The sequence below is a fragment of the Mustelus asterias genome, chromosome 23, assembly GCF_964213995.1.
Source record: "Mustelus asterias chromosome 23, sMusAst1.hap1.1, whole genome shotgun sequence".
Lineage (NCBI taxonomy): Eukaryota > Metazoa > Chordata > Chondrichthyes > Carcharhiniformes > Triakidae > Mustelus > Mustelus asterias.
The window spans coordinates 37,596,501-37,618,420 of NC_135823.1; the positions used below are offsets into that span (position 1 = coordinate 37,596,501).

At 49.0% G+C, this 21,920-nt stretch overlaps 2 protein-coding genes across 2 annotated transcripts in view; both read left to right on the top strand.

Moving 5' to 3' along the window:
• Positions 1 to 1,648: 1,648 nt before the first annotated feature.
• Positions 1,649 to 19,903, top strand: ears2 (glutamyl-tRNA synthetase 2, mitochondrial). Its single transcript, XM_078239872.1, has 8 exons — positions 1,649 to 1,832; positions 2,156 to 2,345; positions 4,134 to 4,606; positions 6,486 to 6,594; positions 12,852 to 13,005; positions 13,762 to 13,892; positions 16,088 to 16,226; positions 16,627 to 19,903. The coding sequence occupies exons 1-8, from the start codon at positions 1,649 to 1,651 to the stop codon at positions 16,708 to 16,710; spliced, it is 1,464 nt and encodes a 487-aa protein (XP_078095998.1). The 3' UTR covers positions 16,711 to 19,903.
• Positions 19,904 to 21,201: 1,298 nt separating this feature from the next.
• The window catches only part of LOC144510655 (ADP-ribosylation factor-binding protein GGA1-like), a 29,186-nt gene continuing 28,467 nt past the window's right edge, over positions 21,202 to 21,920 (top strand). The window contains exon 1 of the mRNA XM_078240334.1: positions 21,202 to 21,323. Coding sequence (XP_078096460.1) covers positions 21,281 to 21,323 — 43 coding nt within the window. The 5' untranslated portion in view covers positions 21,202 to 21,280. The remainder of the gene's footprint in view (positions 21,324 to 21,920) is intronic.

The window sequence follows — 21,920 nt, forward strand, 5'->3', positions numbered from 1 at the left end:
TCGCCCCCCACCCGCCTCTCGCCCCCCACCCGCCTCTCGCCCCCCACCCGCCTCTCGCCCCCCACCCGCCTCTCGCCCCCCACCCGCCTCTCGCCCCCAACCCGCCTCTCGCCCCCCACCCGCCTCTCGCCCCCCACCCGCCTCTCGCCCCCCACCCGCCTCTCGCCCCCCACCCGCCTCTCGCCCCCCACCCGCCTCTCGCCCCCCACCCGCCTCTCGCCCCCCACCCGCCTCTCGCCCCCCACCCGCCTCTCGCCCCCCACCCGCCTCTCGCCCCCCACCCGCCTCTCGCCCCCCACCCGCCTCTCGCCCCCCGCCTCTCGCCCCCCCCCCGCCTCTCGCCCCCCCCACCCGCCTCTCGCCCCCCCCACCCGCCTCTCGCCCCCCCACCCGCCTCTCGCCCCCCCCACCCGCCTCTCGCCCGCCTCTCGCCCCCCCCCGCCTCTTGCCCGCCTCTCGCCCCCCCCACCCGCCTCTCGCCCCCCCCACCCGCCTCTCGCCCCCCCCACCCGCCTCTCGCCCCCCCCACCCGCCTCTCGCCCCCCCCGCCTCTCGCCCCCCCCCCGCCTCTCGCCCCCCCCCACCCGCCTCTCGCCCTCCCCCCCACCCGCCTCTCGCCCTCCCCCCCACCCGCCTCTCGCCCTCCCCCCCACCCGCCTCTCGCCCTTCCCCCCCCACCCGCCTCTCGCCCTCCCCCCCACCCGCCCTCTCGCCCTCCCCCCCACCCGCCTCTCGCCCTCCCCCCCACCCGCCTCTCGCCCTCCCCCCCCACCCGCCTCTCGCCCTCCCCCCCACCCGTCTCTCGCCCCCCGATTCTCGCCCGCCCCCCGCCTCTCGGCCCCCCCGCCTCTCGCCCCCCGCCTCTCGCCCCCCCCCACCTCTCGCCCCCTCCCCCCCCACCCCGCCTCTCGGCCCCCCCCCACCCCGCCTCTCGGCCCCCCCCCCCGCCTCTCGCCCCCCCCGCCTCTCGGCCCCCCCCCCCCCGCCCCCAGCCTCTCGGCCCCCCCCCCCCCGCCTCTCGCCCCCCGCCTTCGCCCCCCCCCCACCTCTCGCCCCCCTCCCCCACACCCGCCTCTCGGCCCCCCCCCGCCCCGCCTCTCGCCCCCCCGCCTCTCGCCCCCCCCGCCTCTCGCCCCCCCCCTGCCTCTCGCCCCCCCCTCCCCTCCGCCTCTCGCCCCCCCCCGCCTCTCGCCCCCCCCCCCCCCCCCCCCCCCCCCCGCCTCTCGACCCCACCCCCGCGTCTCGGCCCCCCCACCTCTCAGCCCCCCTCCCCCCGCCTCTCAGGCTCCCCCCGCCCCCCTCAGCCCCCCTGCCCCCGCCCCAAGCTCCATCTCTCGGCCGTGTAGCTCTGCCCCCACTGAGTCTATGTGGGTACCGTTGTCAATGCGATAGTTCCTATCTCAGTGCTGCCATTTTCTCACTTTAATTTCCACCTTCCCACGATACTCCTGTGCTTTTCTCCCCTGGGTTCTGAGGTCCAATTGCAGGCCATCGGACATTACCCACCCCCATGGGGATAAGAAATGTCACCACAAGAGGGGACAATCTGGACTCTATTCTCAGTATCCTTAGCTCTCGATTACACTCGATCACCCATAACATTGTGGGAATGCCGTCAGATATGACTTGTTGAAGGGGTCCTTCTAAAATGCTGTTATTTTTGGTTGTTTCACCAGGCTTCCTGCACCTGGGTGGACTCCGCACAGCTCTCTACAATTACATATTTGCCAAAAAACATGGAGGCAGCTTTATCCTCCGGATTGAAGATACAGATCAGAGCCGTCTTGTACCTGGAGCTGCGGAAAGCATTGAGAGCATCCTGGAATGGGCAGGTAGTGTGTGTCGGGTGGCTCTCTTTACACACCCACAGTGTAAGACTCCCAGTATAAGTCGTCCTGTTAGAAACTACACACGAATTATCTGACACAAGCTTTCACAATCTCCCTGTTATACAATAAGTCACAACACTCGATTACACATCCTCAGTTGAGGACTTTAGATTATAATGCCCTCTCTGCTACACACAATTAATACAAGATTCTTGGTTATCACACAGTTACAATCAGAATAAGGCTCTCGGTTATAGGACTACCTCTGTTGAGCACACAGTCTAAGGCTCTGGGTGATCACACTGTCCTTTTTATTTGTTACACAGGTATCCCGCCTGATGAAAGCCCTCAGCAAGGAGGCCCCTATGGACCATACAAGCAGTCGGAACGACTGGACCTGTACCTAAAAGCCACTGAGACTCTGGTAATGAAGAATGCAGCATATTATTGCTTCTGCAGCCCCCAGCGTCTAGAAATGTTGAAGAAGGAAGCATTAAGAATGAGACAAACACCAAAGTAGGTTTAAAGACAATTTTGTTTCTTCAATTTTGCTGTATCACTTCCTCCAAATGAAAGGTGTGGCTATGGATACACACGTGGACCCTAGTTCGGCCCTTTTTATGTGGGTGTATGGAATGTTCCTTGTTCCAGTCCTACTCGCGTCAACTCCAATAACTCTTTAATAAATGAAAGCAAAATACTGCAGATGCTGGAAATTTAAAATAAAAACGGGAAATGTTGGAAGAACCCAGCCGGTCTGGCAGCATCTGTGGAGAGAGATACAGAGTTAACGCTACAAGATCGCATTACTCTTCTTCAGAGATCCTTTTTGGTACGTCGATGACTGCATTGTGTCGCTTTTTGCTCTTGTCTGGAACTTCCCAGCTCTCACCTTCACATGGTCCACCTCCGACGCTTCCCATTTCTGGGGATAGTCTGTTTACTAATATTCATTGCAGGGTCACGGACACCCACAGTGACCTTGGCTACACTTCCTCACTCTCTGCTTACTGTAAGGATTCCATTCCATTCTCCCAGTTCCTCTGTACCTGATCTTCCAACCCAAGTTGGAGGAATAACACCTCATAGAATCACAGAAAGTCTACTGCAGAAAAATCTTCCAATTCAGCACTATTCAGCCTTCTGGACCCATGATTGAGTTCAACAACTTTAGACCATGAATTCTCCCTCCCCCCTTATGAATGTTTTTCCCCAAATGTCAGTTTGTATCTTGTTTTCATGATTTTGCTTTCAGATCTGATCTTTATTCTGTTATTAACATCTACTCTAGACCAAAGCCTTGTATCTTTACCATTAATAGTCCCCTTGTCTTTTATTCAATGACACCTGTTATTTAATATCTCCCCATCCTCTAATCTGTCCCTGACCTTGCCTTTTGTTCCACCTGTTTTTCTTGCCCCCTTTTTCAACAGCATAAAACCCACTATTTCTACCTCTCTTATTTGTGAAGGAGAGTTGCATTAAACTCAAAACATTAATTCTGTTTCTCTCTGCCAGACCTGCTGAGTTTTTACAGCCAAAGTAGGTTTGAAACATATGGTTACAGAGCTGTCCATGGATGTGGGTCATCTATCTTTCCTCCTATCTCTTTGTCTTTGATTTTGTTTCTCTGCTTGAAAGAAGAGGCTCAGCCCATGCTCGGATTGAATGGCAAACGAGCGTGATTGACTGAGTGGCCTACTCGTGTTCTTGTGACTCCTTCGTGCAAAATACTTACTGTGGAGAAACTGACCTGGACTGCCTGCAATCCTACCACCCTAACCCCGCCCTCACCAACCCAACCCCTACCTCCCAGTCTCCTACCCATTCCCCCAATCCCTTCAATCATCTCACCTTCCATTGCACTGTCAACTATTACCGTCTAACACTCCCAAGAATATTAAGACTTGGGCAGAGTTCACACTATTCTGACTATTAGAACAGCCGTACCATATAAATGTCAGTCAGAAAAAGGTTAACCAATTCCCAGCAATAATAGCTTTCTATGATCACCGTTATCCTCCAAAGATGTGCAGGTTAGGTGGATTGGCCATGCTAAATTGCTCTTTAGTTCCCATGATGTGTAGGTTAAGGAGATTAGCTGTGGTAAATACATGGGGTTATGGGAAAGGGCCTGGATGGGATCCTCTGCCGGAGAGTCGGTGCAGACTCGATGGACTGAATGGCCTCCTTCCGCACTGTAGGGATTCTATGTTTCTCGTTCTGATTGCCTAAAGACAAAATGTTTAAAGATATATGGCAGGCATTGGACTCCTCTTGTAATACAGTGCTGTCCTTTTTCAGATACGATAATCGCTGTAGGCACCTGACTTCAAAACAGATTGAGGAGCGACTGGCACAAGGATGCCCCCACGTTGTTCGATTTCGCCTGGAGGAAGGTGCTGAGCCCTTTGAAGATCTAGTGTACGGAGTGAACAGGCTGGATCCTGCCAGTGTGGAGGGAGACCCTGTCATCATTAAGGCGGACGGGTTTCCAACGTACCACTTAGCAAATGTAGTTGATGATCACCACATGAAGATCAGCCACGTTCTGCGGGGCACTGAATGGCTCACTTCCACTGCCAAACACCTGCTAATGTATCGGGCCTTCGGCTGGGACCCTCCAGCTTTTGCTCACCTTCCTCTCCTACTGAACAAAGACGGCAGCAAACTGTCCAAACGTCAGTGCGATCTGTTAATCGAGAGCTTATCTCAGAACGGATTCCTGCCAGAGGCTTTACTTGACATTGTCACCAACTGTGGATCTGGCTTCTCAGGTGCTGTGAATAGAGAAAGGGTTTTGATGTATCTACCACGTGTTGTATAAAGATAGCATGCACATTGACACATGTTGACATATGATGGAGCACATAGGCTGGAGTTTTTCACACAAGATTGTGCAAGCAGGGATGTGTTGTACGCAGGCCTACATGATATCTGGTATGAAACACAACTGTGGGTAGGTTGTGCTGTATTGTACACAGCTGTGCACAGGCTGTGTTGTGTTGTACACAGCTGTGCACAGGCTGGGTTGTGTTGCACACAGGACTGTGCACAGGCTGGGTTGCGTTGCATACAGGACTGTACACAGGCTGGGTTGCGTTGCACACAGGACTGCACAGGCTGGGTTGTGTTGTACGCAGCTGTGCACAGGGCTGGGTTGTGTTGCACACAGGACTGTGCACAGGCTGGGTTGCGTTGCATACAGGACTGTACACAGGCTGGGTTGTGTTGTACACAGCTGTGCACAGGCTGGGTTGTGTTGCACACAGGACTGTGCACAGGCTGGGTTGCGTTGCGTACAGGACTGTACACAGGCTGGGTTGCGTTGCGTACAGGACTGTACACAGGCTGGGTTGTGTTGTACGCAGCTGTGCACAGGCTGGGTTGTGTTGCACACAGGACTGTGCACAGGCTGGGTTGCGTTGCGTACAGGACTGTACACAGGCTGGGTTGCGTTGCACACAGGACTGTGCACAGGCTGGGTTGCGTTGCGTACAGGACTGTACACAGGCTGGGTTATTTAAAGGATAGTCATTTGGTAGTACAGAGCTTGAGTATTGCTGAAAAAGAGACATTTTATTGAAGCTTTTCATCTTGCATTCATCAGGAAAGTTCACAAAAATATAATGTAAGTGAAAACAATAAATTTATACTGTATGAGAAGAAAGTGATGATATGGTTGGCAAGTGGACTCTGATTGATAGAGGTGTTGCCATGAAGAATGCATCAGTTGATAGTGACTGACAGTTAACTGCCATGCATTGTTTGAAATTTAAACCAGGTAGCTTGACCCTGATCAAGAAATGTATTCGCGAATGGCTGTCATTTATTTTGTCTAGATGAAATAGGCACAATATGTGTAAATGTTCTTTCTGACTGTAAAGAACAAGATGCTGGAGTAATATATGTAGCTTCCAGTACAGGCAGATATGACACACCGAGTCCAACTGATTGTCAGCATAATTCCCAGCATACTTAGGGTTATTTGTTGTCCAGTTGCCGAATCACGTTTAATGTTGGATACTGTTTTTTGAGTTTTTCAAGCATGGGCTAGTTGGGTACGGTCTGTACCTTGCCCATTGCGAACAACGGAAGGGATATGCTGTCTATGTTTCTAGCATAGAAAGAAAATGTCCACCCATTGCACCTGTTTCAGCTAAACAAAACGAATGATAGCCATCCACTGGTTCATTCCTCAGGGCAATGCCTTGACTAACCAGAGTCAACTTATCTAGTTTAAATTTCAAACAAGGCTTGGCAGTTAACTAGTCAGTCAACTAGTGCATTCTCCGTGGCAATCCTTCTACCGATCAGAGTCTGCTTGACAAGCAGTCAGTGTTCTCTTCTCATACAGTGTAAATTTGTTGTTTTCCCCTGCATTGTATTTTTGCAAATTGTCCTGATGGGTATAAGACAAAAAGCTTTGATAAAATGTCTCTTCTTTTCAGCAATGTTAACAGGATAGTGTACAGACTGGAGTAATTGTCTACAGGATAGTGCAAGCTTGAGAGCAGCATGGATACCAGCTGGCAGCAGGTATTTCACACACTCGGTCCTCTGTGGAGTGATGTGAAGACTGAGAAATTAGTTGGAGAAAATGGAAAAGAAATGCAATCGAAGTGAAAACCTGTTCTCTTTATATTGGTTTGACAGGAAATCGGCTGGGTCGCGTCCTCGAGGAGCTGGTTAGTGAGTTTGATGTGACCAAGATCACAACCCACTCTGCACTCCTGGATCTTGAAAAGCTGCCTGAGTTCAACAGGTGTGTAAGTATGTGTGTGTGGAACACATAAACATACATGTAGACACATTAAAACACATTTCTCCACAAGTACCATCAGCGTGAGCTCTGCCCTCTCTGGCAGCACACGCTCTGCCCTCAGTGTTAGTGTGCAGCTTTCGTCCCCACCAGAGCTGCCAGCATGTGCTGTGTCCTGCACCATCAGTGTGTCTATGTTAATTTTTGTTCTATCTATTTGAACTATTAACCTAAAAGTACTGCACCCAGTGATAACGTTTAGAAAGGTCAAGGCAGGTGTTTGTACGTGTAGTGGGAAAGACCCCAGCTGGCGTGGTGCTGCTGCACAGTGTGGCTCCGTGGCTGCACTCTCACTTCAGAGATTGAGGATCCTGCATTCAAGCTGAAATGTGGAGCACTGCATATCATCCAGACTGACGTTTCAGTGCAGCACTGAGACTGTACCCATCACCTTGGGTCAGACATTAAATGGAGCCACCATTGATCTGTACAGGTGGATGTAAAAGATTCCATGATACTATTCAAAGAAGAGCAGCGGAGTTCTCTCTAGTGTCTTAGCAGTTGTTTGTTGGACTTTGCTGCAGTTAATTGGCAGTGAAGTGATTTTTGGATGTCCTGTGGGCATGCTGTAGAGTTGTAAGCCTGTTACTGAGCTGTACAAACTTTCTAGCCCTGCCTTACAAATATGCAAAGACTCTGCTTGCCGTGCCTTTTGAGGGAGAGAATTCCAAACTCTCTTATTTTTAAACAAACCCCTCTGGATCTCATGTTCTGATCAAATCTCCTCTTACTATTCTGAACTTTGGTGGCTGCAAGCCTAATCTCTCCAACCTTTCCTCATAAAACAACCCACCCATTCCTGATATTTAATATAAAAGCAAATTACTGCGGATGCTGGAATCTGAAACAAAAACAGAAAATGCTGGAAAATCTTAGCAGGTTTGACAGCCTCTGTGGAGAGAGATTAGAGCCGACGCTTCGAGTCTGGTTGACCCTTCATCAGAACTGGCATTTCTATTATTTGTCTAGTAAACCTTCTCTGAACTGCTAATTACATTTACATCTTTCCTTAAATAAGGAGACCAATACTGTACACAATATTCCAGATGTGGTCTCACCAAAGCACTGTACAACTGAAGCATAACCTCCCTACTTTTATCATCAATTCCCACAATAAATGATCACATTCTATTCGCTTTCTTTGTTACTTACTGTACCTGTATAACTAGCCTTTTGCGATTCACGCACTAGGACACCCGAACTCCTCCATATCTCAAAGCTCGCAGTCTCTCACCGTTTAGATAATAAGCTTTTTTTAATTCTTCCTGCCAAAGTGGTAGTTTCATTTTGCCCACCTTATTTTCCGTTTGCTCAATCTATCTGTGTTCCTTTGTAGCCTCCTTACTTCCTCTTCGCAATTTACTTTCTTATCTATCATCAGCAAATTTAGCAACCATACCTTCAGTCCCTTCATCGAAGTCATTTTAATAAGTTGTAAGACGTTGAGGCTCCAGCACTGATCCCTGTGGCATACTACTTGCCACATTTGCCAACCAGAAAAACATCTGTTTATGCCAAATGTCAATTTGTTTCCCGTTGGGTGGCTAATCTTAAATCCATGCCAATATGCTATCCCCCTACACCCTGAGCTTTTATTTTCCACAATCTTTGATGTGGCATCTTATCAAATGCCTTCTGGAAATCTGAGTACAGTACAAACACTGGTTCCCCTTTATCCACAGCACATGTCAACTCCTTCAAAGAACTCCAATAAATAGGTTAAACGTTATTTCCAGGAACATGGGTTCTGCAATCTCTCACAATTTAAATGATATGCTACTTTTCTAGTCCTCCTGCAAAGTGGACAAGTTAGAGTCAGAGGTTTACAGCATGGAAACAGGCCCTTCGGTCCAACTTGTTCATGCCCCACAGTTTTTACCATTAAGCTAGTCCCAATTGCCCACATTTGGCCCATATCCCTCTATACCCATCTTATCCATGTATCTTTCAAAATGCTTTTTAAAAGACAAAATTGTACCCGCCTCTACTACTACCTCTGGCAGCTCGTTCCAGACACTTAACACCCTGTGTGTGAAAAGATTGCCCTTCTGGACTCTTTTGTATCTCTCTCCTCTCTTAAACCTATGCCCTCTAGTTTTAGACTCCCCTACCTTTGGGAAAAGATGTTGACTATCTACCTTATCTCTGACCCTCATTATTTTATAGACCTCTATGAGATCACACCTAAGCCTCCTGCGCTCCAGGGAAAAATGTCCCAGCCTATCCAGCCTCTTCTTCTTACTCAAACCATCAAGTCCAGGTAGCATCCTGGTAAATCTTTTCTGCACTCTTTCTAGTTTAATAATATCCTTCCTATAATAGGGTGACCAGAGGTGTACACAGTACAGTACACAGTGTACACACAGCTGATGTTTTCCCAATCAAAGTCTGTCTGCCACATTTTTGTCCATTCATTTAACCGATCTACATTCCTTTGCAGACTGCAGATTTTCACATGTGTAATGTTGGGTGAGGTGGCAGAGGAAGCAGTTCCCCAGCAGAGTGTCAATGCCTTTGGGAGAGAAGGGGAGGAACTCTCTTCCACAAATGGCATTTGATGCTAAATCAAATAATGTAGAATCTGAATGATAGATATATGTTAACCATGGATGTTGAGTAATATGGAGCAACGGTGCGTATATTTACCATTATCTAATTGAATGATAGGATAAGCTTGAGGGGCTGAATAGCCGACTCCATTTCCTATATTCCTATCCTTACCACGATGCCTTCCCATATTCTTCAGCGGGAGTATAAAAGATTGGAAGTCTTGCTACACATTTCACAGCCACAGCATCAGCATCACATGTCAATTTGTTCACTCCATGTGATATTAAGAAATGGCTGAAGGCACTGAATACCATTCCGTCAATAGTATTGAAGACCAGCCACATCGCGAGTCAAGCTGTTTGATTACAGCTGCAATACTGGCAACTAGCCGCAATGTGGAAAATTGCCCAGGTAAATCCTGTCGGCAAAATCCAGGACCAATAGAACCTGGTCAATTACCGCCCCGTCGTACTGCTCTTGATACAAGCAAAGTGATGGAAGTTGTCATCGACAATGCTATCAAGTGTTACTTGCTTAGTCATAACCTGCTCACTGGCACTCAGTTAGGTTCCACTAGGGTCAGGCAGTTTCTTGACTCATTACAACCCTGGTTCAATCGTGGACAATAGAGCTTAATCAAGAGGTGAGGTGTGAGTGACTGCCCTTGACATCAAGGCAATGTGGCATCAAGGAGCCCTGGAAAGGGAATTGAGGAAAACTCTCCATTGGTTGGAGTCATACCTAGCACAAAGAAAGATGGTTGTGGTTGGTGGGGATCAGCCATCTCAGTCACAGAACATTGCTGCAGGAGTTTGTCAGGGTATTATTCTCGGCCAAACTATCTTCAGCTGTTTCATTCATGACCATCCCTCTATAAAAATTCAGAGGTCATAGAGCTTTACAACACAGAAAGAGGCCCTTCAGCCCATCGTGTCTGCACCAGCCATCAAACACCTATCTTCTCATCACAAGTTCTCATCCAAATGCTTGTTAAATGTTGTGAAGGTTCCCAATTCTACCACCCTCTCAGGCAGTGAGTTCCACATTCCCACCACCCACGAGGTGAAAAGATTTTTCCTTAAATCCCCTCTAAATCTCTTGTGCCTTACCTTAAATCAATGCCCCATGTTATTGACCTCTCGACTAAGGTGAAAAGTTTCTTCCTATCTATGTCTCTGGTAATTTTGTACACCTCATTTAGGTCCCCACTTAGCTTTCACTGCTCTAAAGAAAACAATCCCAGCCGAACCAATCTCTCTTCATAGCTGAAATGCTTCAGCCCAGGCAACATCCTGATGAATCTACCCTGCGCCTAATCTAGTGTAATCACATCCTCCCTATAGTGTGGTTGCTAGAACTGCGCATGGCAGGAACTGTATGTCTGCTGATGATTGCACGATGTTCAGCACCATTTGCGACTCCTCAGATACTGTCTATGTTTCTTTGAAGCAGTCTATGGCCATAGGCAACAAGACCTGGACAACTTTCAGGCTTGAGCTGACAAGTGGCAAATAACATTTGTGATGGACAAGTGCCAGGCAATGCCTAAATCCAACAAGAGAGAATCCATCCATCTCTCCTTGACATTCAGAGGCATTACTATCACTGAATTCCCCATTACCAATATTCTGGATGGGTGGGGAGAGGGGTTACCATTGTAAAGAACCTGAACTGGACTAGCCAAATGAGAGCAGGTCATAAACTGGGAATTCTGCAGAGGGTATCTCGCTTCCTGACGCTCCAAAGCTTGTCCACCATCTGGAAGGTACAAGTCAGGGATGTGATGGAATACTCTGCACTTGCCTGGATGCGTACAGCTCCAACAACACTTAATAAGCTCAACACCATCCAGGACAAAGCAGCTCGCTTAATTGGTATCCCATTCACCGCCGAAACAGTGGCAGCAATGTGTACCATCTAAAGAAATGCTGCTGCAACTCACAATGGCTTCTTCAATAGCACCTCCCAAACCCGTGACCTCTAGCACCACGAGGACATGGGCAACGAATTTGTGGGAACACCACCACCTGCAAGTTCCCCTCCAAGCAGCACACCATCCTGACTTGGAACCATCTCACAATTCCTTCACTGTCACTGGGTCAAAATTCTGGAATTCCAATAGCATTGTAGATGCTCATGGATTGTGGTGCAAGAAGGTGGCTCTCTACCACCTTCTTAAGGAAAATTAATGATGAGCAATAAATGCTGGCCTAGCCAGCAAGGCTCACATCCTGTGAAGAATAATTTAGAAAAGAACTCCACAGGGAATTGGTGAAACCATACCTAGAGTATTGTGCCTAGTTTTGGTCACTTAAGGAGGGACATAAGGGGCGGCACGGTAGCACAGTGGTTGGGGCGGCACGGTAGCACAGTGGTTAGCACTGCTGCTTCACAGCTCCAGGGACCTGGGTTCGATTCCCGGCTTGGGTCACTGTGTGGAGTTTGCACATTCTCCTCGTGTCTGCGTGGGTTTCCTCCGGGTGCTCCGGTTTCCTCCCACGGTCCAAAGATGTGCGGGTTAGGTTGATTGGCCATGCTAAAAATTGCCCTTAGTGTCCTGGGATGCATAGGTTAGAGGGATTAGTGGGTAAATATGTGGGGATATGGGGGTGGGGCCTGGGTGGGATTGTGGTTGGTGCAGACTCGATGGGCCGAATGGCCTCTTTCTGTGCTGTAGGGTTTCTAAGATTTCTAAGATACTTGCATTGGAGGCAGTTCAGCGAAGATTCATTAGGCTGATTTCTGGGATGAAGAGATTGCCTTATGAGGAAAGGTTGAGCAGGTTGGGCCTATTCTCATTCGAGTTGAGAAGAATGAGAGGTGATCTTATTGAAGCATATGTGATTCTGAGGGACTAGGTAGGGTAGATGCTGACAGGATGATTGGAGAATCATGGGGGAATCTAGAACTAGGGGACACGGTTAGAAAATAAGGGATCTCAATTTAAGATCGAAATTAGTAGAACTTTCTTTCTGAGGGTCATTAGTACTTGGAATTCTCTCCCTGAGGCAGCAAATGGAGGCTGGGTTATTGAATATAGTCAAGACCGAGTTAGACAGATCTTAATTGACAAGACCTGGGTGGGATTGTGGTCGGTGCAGACTCGATGGGCCGAATGGCCTCTTTCTGTGCTGTAGGGTTTCTAAGATTCTAAGAAGAGAGTTGATGGTTATGTGGATAGCAGGAACATGGAGTTCATCTTAGAAAGAAACCCTACAGCACAGAAAGAGGCCATTCAGCCCATCGAGTCTGCACCGACCACAATCCCACCCAGGCCCTACCCCCACATCCCTACATATTTACCCACTAATCCCTCTAACTACGCATCCCGGGACACTAAGGGCAATTTTTTTTAGCATGGCCAATCAACCTAACCCGCACATCTTTGGACTGTGGGAGGAAACCGGAGCACCCGGAGGAAACCCATGCAGACACAGGAAGAATGTGCAAACTCCACACAGACAGTGACCCAAGCCGGGAATCGAACCCAGGTCCCTGGAGCTGTGAAGCAGCAGTGCTAACCACTGTGCTACCGTGCCGCCTATAATGCCCAGGCTGCATCTTTTAGCGATGATCTTTTTGACCAGCAGAGCAGGCTCGAGGAGCCAAGTGACCTACTCCTTACTCCGATTTCATCTGATTTTATGTAGGATTCACTTGCTGCAGCGTATTGAGAATGCTCACTCCCGGCAGCAATTAGTGACAGAGCTGCAAGCCCTGGTTGAGAAGGAATTTGGTGACAAGCTGATGGACGGCGAGGCCCTCTGCACTGACTATGTGGAGCGGGTACTGTTACATCGCAAGGTGAGAACAATGTCATTTTCAGTCTCCTCTCTTTGTGGACTGCCTCAGCCCAGAGACAGGTCATTGGCCCAGTCTGCTGCTGTGCAAGTGCAGGAACAATTTTCCTGTGCAGGGTCGGTGCTGGTCTAGAACATAGAACATAGAACAGTACAGCACAGAACAGGCCCTTCAGCCCACGATGTTGTGCCGAGCTTTATCTGAAACCAAGATCAAGCTATCCCACTCCCTATCATCCTGGTGTGCTCCATGTGCCTATCCAATAACCGCTTAAATGTTCCTAAAGTGTCTGACTCCACTATCACTGCAGGCAGTCCATTCCACACCCCAACCACTCTCTGCGTAAAGAACCTACCTCTGATATCCTTCCTATATCTGGTCTGACCATGTGTTTCATCAAGGAGCCCTAGAATGGGAATCGGGGAGGAAAACTCTCCATTGGTTAGAGTCATACCTAGCACAAAGGAAGATGGTTGCAGTCGTTGGAGGCTGGTCACCTGTCGGGGGACATTGCTGTCGGAGTTCCTCAGGGTAATATCCTAGACCCAACCATCATTAGCTGTTTCATCAATAACCGTTCCTCCATCATAAGGTCAGGGATGGGGAGGTTCTCTGATGATTGCACAATGTTCAGCACCATTTACGACTCCTCACATTGAAGCTGTCCGTGTCCATATAGGGTATGTACCCAGTGAAAACCCAGTTTTAACGATTGCACGATCTGGTTTCTAATTGGATGTGTTTTTTTATGCTGGGCAGGGCCACATCATCCGTGTGCAGGATTTGGTGTCACCCGCCTACTCGTACCTGTGGATCAGGCCTGTCGTGCCTCGTGAACAAATGCTGAACCTGTCAACAGAAGGAGAAAAGATCTGTAGCGAGGTGGTGCAGTAAGTGTCTGTCTGTTAGCTTTACACGGGCTGCCTGGACTGAAGTTATTTATTTTTAAAATTCATTTTTGGGATATCGGTGTCGCTGGCTAGGCCAGCATTTATTGCCCATCCTTAGTTGCCCTTGAGAAGGTGGTAGTGAGCCGCCTTCTTGAAATGCTGCAGTTACTGAGGTGTTGGTACACCCACAGTACTGTTTGGGAGAATGTTCCAGGAATTTTGACCCAGTGACAGTGAAGGAACAGCGACATATTTCCAAGTCAGGATGCTCACTGACTTGGAGGGAACTCACAGGTGGTGGCGTTTTCATGTGTCTGCTGTCCCTGTCTGTATTGTCGCCGTGGGGCTGGAAGAGCGTTGGTGAGTTCTCCCAGTGCATCTTGTAGCTGGTACACACACTGCGCCCCATGTTCACTGGTGGATGGATTATGGACGGAATTCTCCCAAAAGAAATTCTAAGTGTTGGATTCAGGAGTAATTCACGCTGATTTTTCAGTGGTAATTCACACGAGAATCTCCCGCACTCTGTGCAATGCGGAGGCCACCAGTGTGAATATCATTAGATTTCAGGGGGGGGGCGAGGCCTATTCCCACCCGGGAGGCTGTAACCAGTGGGACTCTGCACATGCGCAGTGGTCCCAAACTGTCAGCATCCCTCTTTGCTGACCAGCTCGATCACTGGCCAGCCCGGGACACTCGCAGTGCTGCCCCCCAATGACCCCCACGGCCTGATCGTACCTCTCCCCCCCCCCAACGATTCCTGCCCCCCCCCCCCCCCCCCCCCCCCCACAGTGCCATTTCCCCACACCCTCAGCACACCCCAATCGCTGGCCTCCCTCCTGCCCCCATTGATCCCAATGCAGAGTGGCAGTGGGACCCCCACCGATCGATCCCTAGGCCCTGCAGCCAATATGCTCTGCCCCCTTGGCACTGTCCTGGGCATGGGCACTTTGTCCCTTGGGCATGGGGCAGAGGCTGGCACTGCCAGGGTACCCATGCCCAGGCCCCCCCCGTCCCGTAGGGAGCCCCGATTGCTCCCCCCTTCACTCTAGCGGGATCATTGTAAAATTGTAAAATATCATTTAAATGCTCTCCCTGCCAAATTCCGGAGTGGAGCAGACCGCACCGGAAATCTGGTGCTGGGAGACGCTAGCGGGGCACGAACGCTGGTGGGAATCTCACGAATCACCCCCCGTGCAATTCTCCCAGCCTGCTGTGCTAAAGAAATTAGTGCAGTGGGATGGGAGAATCGCGCCCTATATGTTTGTGGAAGAGGTATCAATCAAGTGGTTGACATTATGCCTCCCAACCATCATTTTTCTCTTCCCTTAGCTCCATGTTCCTACTTCACATGGCAGGGACAATACCCTTCTCATCCCACCCCACACTTCTGCCATGGGAGTTATACAGTTTAGAGTAGGCGCAGTTAGTGTTAGCCTGATTTATCCTGAGACACTGAAGCCAGTAGCCACTGCCGCAATCCCTATGGGCTCTGCAAGTCATTGGAACACAGATCTCTGCAATGCTGCAGCTATCACTCAGCTCCTGCCCTGGAAAATCTACCAGTCTCTAGGCCAAGAGAGAATAGTTTGAGATGCACTTCAGCACCGAGGCTCCCTGGAGACATTGATAAAATCCAAACATTGCTCATCACTGAATACTGAATAGGGATAACAGGGTGCAAATCATTGCCCAAAATTATCGGCGCAGCTATTAAGTTATAGACACCATCTTTGTGTTTTACTTCTGTGGAATTGGTGAATGTTTACTGGCATTGCCCAGTATAAGCACCTACTCATGATGAATGTGAATGTGCAAATGTTAGAGGCTGTACTACTGTTCCCACCTGTCCCATTTTCTCTGTTTCCCTGCCCCTGGCTTCCTCTTTATCTCTCTGTCTCCGTCTCTCTATCTTTGTTTCTCTACATCCCTATCACTCTCTCTGTACCTCTGTCTCCTTTTCTCTTTGTGTCTGCCTGTCTCTCCTAGTCTCTCTTTCTGTTTTCTACTCCTTCCTCCCTCACTCTTCTACAAACTCCCAGCAGGCAGAATTCTTCCCATCTCCCCCTTATACTGACCACACCAAACCTCACCTCCGCCCCACCGCACCTCCCTTGAGTCTGGGCATCCTGTAAGTCAGTTTTGGAAACGCAAATTTACTATGAGCTAATTGGAACTGACCCTTTGAATTCCAGTTTGTTCCAGACCTGGCCGAAGGACAGTGTGACCCCGGCAGAGCTGAACTCTGAACTGAGAGCGCTACAGGCACAGTTCACAGGCACCAAGTACAGTGTCATGATGAAGTTTCTTCGACTGGTCCTCAGTGGACAGCAGGTAAGAAGTTGAGGAGATTTACCCCGGATGAGGGATCTCAGTTATCTGGAGAGACTGGAGAAGGTGTGGGATTGTCCTCATTAGAGTAGAGCAGGCCAAAGGAAGATTTGAATGAGGTGATCAAAATTTTGACTGGTCATGATGGAATTGATCAGGAGAAACTACTTCCACAGGCAGGAGGATCAGAAACTAGAAGAGGGAGGTGATTTTTTTGTTTACTCAGCAAGTTTGATCAGTAATTTTCAGGGCAATGGGGAAAGAAAGGAAAGGATCTGACATCTTGAGTGGGTACGCAGGGGAAGGAGGCCATTGAAAAAGATATTGCAATCTAACATTTCACATTTTAATGTTTTTCTCACACTGTTTTTGTGGAACTGATCCTGTTTTTGTTTCCTTGCAGCAAGGACCAAGTGTAGCTGAGATGATGCTGTCGTTGGGTCCTAAAGAGGTGTGCCAACGTCTCCAGCAAGCGATCATCCATTGACCTCAGGTGTCATCATGTGACTTGTACACTTGGGAGGTCACGTGATGTACTGCCCCCAAACTTTATGAACGAGTTTCTCTGCTGACAAGTAATCCAGGAAGGGGAAATACAGACATCGAACTTCTAGGATCTCTGGTGCATTAATGACCTCTCTCTGTGTTGGGCTCTGTCTTCCTCTGGCCAGGGGAGCCGGTGGTCATTGAGTTGCATTCCAGCTGGGAGGGGAGCATCCCCGTTCCCGCACAGTCGGCCCCGTGACACTCGCCTGCTCCATATCTCAAATCTGTAACTGCTGAACCACACACAGTTTTATGTACTTTGATTATCTGACTGCTGAGGACCTCAGGCCGCTCACTGCTTATATTTATGTTTCTTACACTGTATTGAATTTTGTATTAAGGATGGAAAGGCCTGTTTTTGGCTTCACTAGTGGATAAGTATTAAATCTGAACACCAAATCTGTTAGCACATAGATTTTACAGCAATAGAAACGGGCCATTCGATCCAAATGGTCTATACTATCATTTATGTGCCATATTAACCTCCGACCAATCCTAACATATCCCTCTGTTCCTTCCTCCCTCTTGTACTTAATAGAATTGCCTTAAATATATCTACACCTATTTGCCTCAAAAACACCCTGTGGTACCAGATTTTTACCCTCTCTGGGTGAAGTTTCTCCTGAATTCTCTATTGGATTTATTAGTGACTATTTTATATTTATGTCCTTTAGTTTTGGCCTCCCCAACACAAGCAAATACCTTCTCTACGTTGCTCTGATCAAAACCCTTCATAATTTTGAAGACCTCTTACTAGATCACCTCTGACTTCTTTCCAGTGAAAAGAGCCACAGCCTTTTCAGTATTTCCTGATGTTAATAACCTCACTTACGTATATCTTATGTATATACATAATGTATGTATGTCTCTCTTTAGAATCATAGGAACCCTACTGTGGAGAAGAAGACTATTTGGCCCATCAAGTCTGCACCGACAACAATCCATCCCAGGCCCTATCCCCACAACCTACACATTTACCCTGCTAATCCCTCAAGCCTACACATCCCAGGACACTAAGGGGCAATTTAACATGGCCAATCAACCTAACCCCCACATCTTTGGACTCTGGGAGAAAACCAGAGCATCCGGAGGAAACCCACACAGACATGGGGAGAATGTGCAAACTCCACACAGTCACCCAAGCTGGGAATCGAACCCAGGTCCCTGGAGCTGTGAGGCAGCAGCGCTAACCATTGTGACATCCTATATATATATGAAATATATAGATATCTTAATGAGAATCACACTGTTTACGTGTAGCTTCTCCTGGTGTATGTTGGAAATACCTGGATTAGGATTGTTTTTATTTGTTAATGGAATGTAAGCATCACTGGCAAGACCAATGTTTATTATTCATCCTAACTGCCATTGAGAAGGGGGTGGTGAGCTGCCTTGAACTACTGCAGTCCGTGTGGTGTCGGTAAATTTAGTGCTGTTAGGGAGAGAGTTCAAGTATTTTGACCCAGAGACAATAACTTGCTGAGAAGAAATAAAACCATTTCAAAGCAATTGATAACTTACATAAAGAGTAAAGGATAAAAATAATCATTAGCGTGTAGGAGGATAAGAATGCGTGTGTCCAACTCCCAGTCTCAGGGTCACTCACTCACCCTCGTCCTGTGGGAATGGGCGAGAGTGTGTTGGTATTTGGAGATGTGAGTGACTGAGAGTCCTGAGACTGGGAATGAGCCAGACACACACACACACATGCACTCTCACTCGTATGCTCTCTCACACGCATGCTCTCTCTCACGCACATACATAGTCACTCATCCTCCCTCACACACACCACTCATTTTCTCCCTCTTTTACACTCACTGACTCATTCTCAGCCAGTCTCTCTCATACAAACACATTCATTTTCACTTTTTATCTCAACACACATACATTGACTACCCCTCCCTCTCACACACTCTCTATTCCCCCCTCTCTCTCTTTCACACACACTTTCCTTCACTATACACCCTGGAAGCAAGTGCCCCCTCCCTCCCCCCCACCTGTGATTGGAGAAACAGCCCTTTGTCAAATCCTCAAACTCGCTTACCTGTTTTAATGTCATTTGGAGCAGTGGCTCCAGAGGCCATATCGAATAGCTATGGGTACCACAATCTGGACAAGCCTGTTCTAGCTGGTAGACATTTTGGGTTTGGAAGGTGCTGTCAAAGGAGGCTTGGTGAGGCTTGCAGTGCATCATGAAGTGGAAATTCCTAGACTGTTTCTGCTGTGGTTCATTTAGTAGCACTTCTGCCTCTGAGTCACAAGGTTTGGGGTGAAATCTCGCTGCAGCACTTGAGCACAAGTATGAAGGCTGATACCCTAGTGCTGGTCTGTTGGAGGTGCTATCTTTTGGATGAGATGTTAAACCAAGGTCCTGTCTGCCCCCTCAGATGGACTGGAAGATCCCATGGTGCAATTTCAAAGAAGAAAATGGGGAGCTATTCCCAATCTCCTGGCCAATATTTATCCCTATTTTAGCGTTACAAAAACAGATGATCTAATCCTTATCACATTGCTGTATGTAGGATCTTGCTGTGTGCAAATTGTGTGCCACATTTCCTACATTAACTATCTACATTTCAAAGGCACTTCACTGGCTGTAGAGCACTTTGGGACATCTGGTGGGCATGGAAAGTGCTAAATAAATAGAAGTCTTCATTTTAGTGAAAACACAAGTGTGTGTGAAAGTGTCACTTATGATAGTGTGAATTCGAACACCTTCAGTAAAGCCTCTTAATAGATGCATCAGCTCCTTAACTCTAAACAATCCCTATAAGGCATTTCCGCTTTGCACTAAATCATGAAATGCAGTAAAATCTGTGGTGATGTCTGATTTTATTGTGTCTGTTATGTACTGTCATATGTTAAACTGTGGTGATGGACTCTCAGGCCATGAGTTCAACCCCCACCAGGGAGAAATTGTGAAATTTAGTTCAGTAAATCTGCTAATTTGTGGGCTGGCACCAGCAGAAATGACCCTGAAAAATACCAGATTGTTGTTATAACCCAAAATGATCCACTAATAGCTTGTTGGTCTACTGTGTATATGACTCCAGTCCCACACTGTGGTTGACTCAGGACAACAAAGCATGGGCAACAATTTTGGCTGTGCCAACCCGTGCCCACATCCCATAACCAAAAAAAAACCATATTTCTCTAAAAATAGCAAAATCAAGGTCTATTTAAATAAACTATCCTTTAAACAGGTATTGCTATAATTCATTGTTGCTTCGTTATTTGGGATGGGTTGAAAGAAATATAAACTGGAGAAGATTGTGAATGTTGGAAATCTGAAATAAAAATAGAAAATGCTGGAAATGTGCAGCATCGAAGAGAGAGACCATCTATAGTAGCAGTTGCTCAGTTTCTAGAATCTTCACTGTTCAAAGGAATTCAGGGATATGAGGGTTCAGGAATATGGTGTTACAGGGATTAAAGGGTTCAGAGATATGGAGTCACAGTGACAAAGCGGTTCAGGGATATGGAGTCACAGCAACAAAGGGGTTCAGGGATATGGAGTCATAGGGATAAAGGGATTCCGGGATATGGAGTCATAGGGATAAAGGGATTCCGGGATATGGAGTCATAGGGATAAAGGGGTTCAGGGATATGGAGTCATAGGGATAAAGGGGTTCAGGGATATGGAGTCATAGGGATAAAGGGGTTCAGGGATATGGTGTCATAGGGATAAAGGGGTTCAGGGATATGGAGTCAAGGATAAAGGGATTCAGAGATATGGAGTCACAGTGACAAAGCGGTTCAGAGATATGGAGTCACAGCGACAAAGGGGTTCAGGGATATGGAGTCATAGGGATAAAGGGGTTCAGGGATATGGAGTCATAGGGATAAAGGGGTTCAGGGATATGGTGTCATAGGGATAAAGGGGTTCAGGGATATGGAGTCAAGGATAAAGGGATTCAGGGATATGGAGTCACAGCGACAAAGGGGTTCAGGGATATGGAGTCATAGGGATAAAGGGATTCGGGATATGGAGTCAAGGATAAAGGGGTTCAGGGATATGGAGTCATAGGGATAAAGGGATTCCGGGATATGGAGTCAAGGATAAAGGGATTCAGGGATATGGAGTCACAGCGACAAAGGGATTCAGGGATATGGAGTCACAGCGACAAAGGGGTTCAGGGATATGGAGTCATAGGGATATAGAGATCAGTTAGTCTGCTCATTGTTTAATAATCCTGCAGTGTATCTCCAGAACTTCCTACATTTGTAACTTTCTGTGGCAAGATATTTAACGTGGAACTTGTATCTTTTAATTATTTTCCTGTCTCTTTGTGTTTGCCTTGGTTTCTGTCTCTGACTCTTGGCGAGTTTGTTTCTCCTGTCTAGTATCCCCTTTTGCTCCCTTCACAATCCCCACATTGTGAACCCCTGTGACCCTGCGGCCCCTCTCCCCGGGCCTATCCCCTCCCCGGGCTCGCGGCCGGATCTGGCGCGCTCTCTCTCGAGCAGCCGCTGTTTGTTCTCGCGAGGCCTCTCGGGGAGGAGCCGAGGAGATGGCGGCGGAGGAGGAGGGAGAGACTCTGGAGTCGTGGCTGAGTGAGTGCGGGGCCTCATCCCGGGGGGAGAGGTGGAGAGACCCTTACCCCCGGGGGGGGGGGGGGGGAGAGAGAGAGGGCCCCTCATCCCGGGGGAGGTGGAGGGCTCCTTATCCCGCGGGGGAGGAGGGAGAGGTGGAGAGCCTCTCATCCCCGGGGGAGGGAGAGAGCCCCTCATCCCGGGGTGGGGGAGAGGTGGAGAGACCCTTATTCCTGGAGGTGGAGAGACCCTTATCCCAGGGGGGTGGGTGGAGGGCGAGAGCCCCTCATCCGGGGGGTGGGTGGAGGGGGAGAGCCCCTCATCCCGGGGGGGTGGGTGGAGGGGGAGAGCCCCTCATCCCGGGGGGTGGGTGGAGGGGGAGAGCCCCTCATCCCGGGGCGGGGTGGGTGGAGGGGGAGAGCCCCTCATCCCGGGGCGGGGTGGGTGGAGGGGGAGAGCCCCTCATCCCGGGGCAGGGTGGGTGGAGGGGGAGAGCCCCTCATCCCGGGGCTTGGTGGGTGGAGGGGGAGAGCCCCTCATCCCGGGGCGGGGTGGGTGGAGGGGGAGAGCCCCTCATCCCGGGGGGTGGGTGGAGGGGGAGAGCCCCTCATCACGGGG

Coding starts and splice junctions, on each gene's coding strand:
- ears2 (XM_078239872.1), top strand. CDS start 1,649: ATGCTGTTATTTTTGGTTGTTTCACCAGGCTTCCTGCACCTGGGTGGA. Junction 1,833..2,155: donor GAGCATCCTGGAATGGGCAG/GTAGTGTGTGTC, acceptor TTTGTTACACAG/GTATCCCGCCTGATGAAAGC. Junction 4,607..6,485: donor CTGTGGATCTGGCTTCTCAG/GTGCTGTGAATA, acceptor TTGGTTTGACAG/GAAATCGGCTGGGTCGCGTC.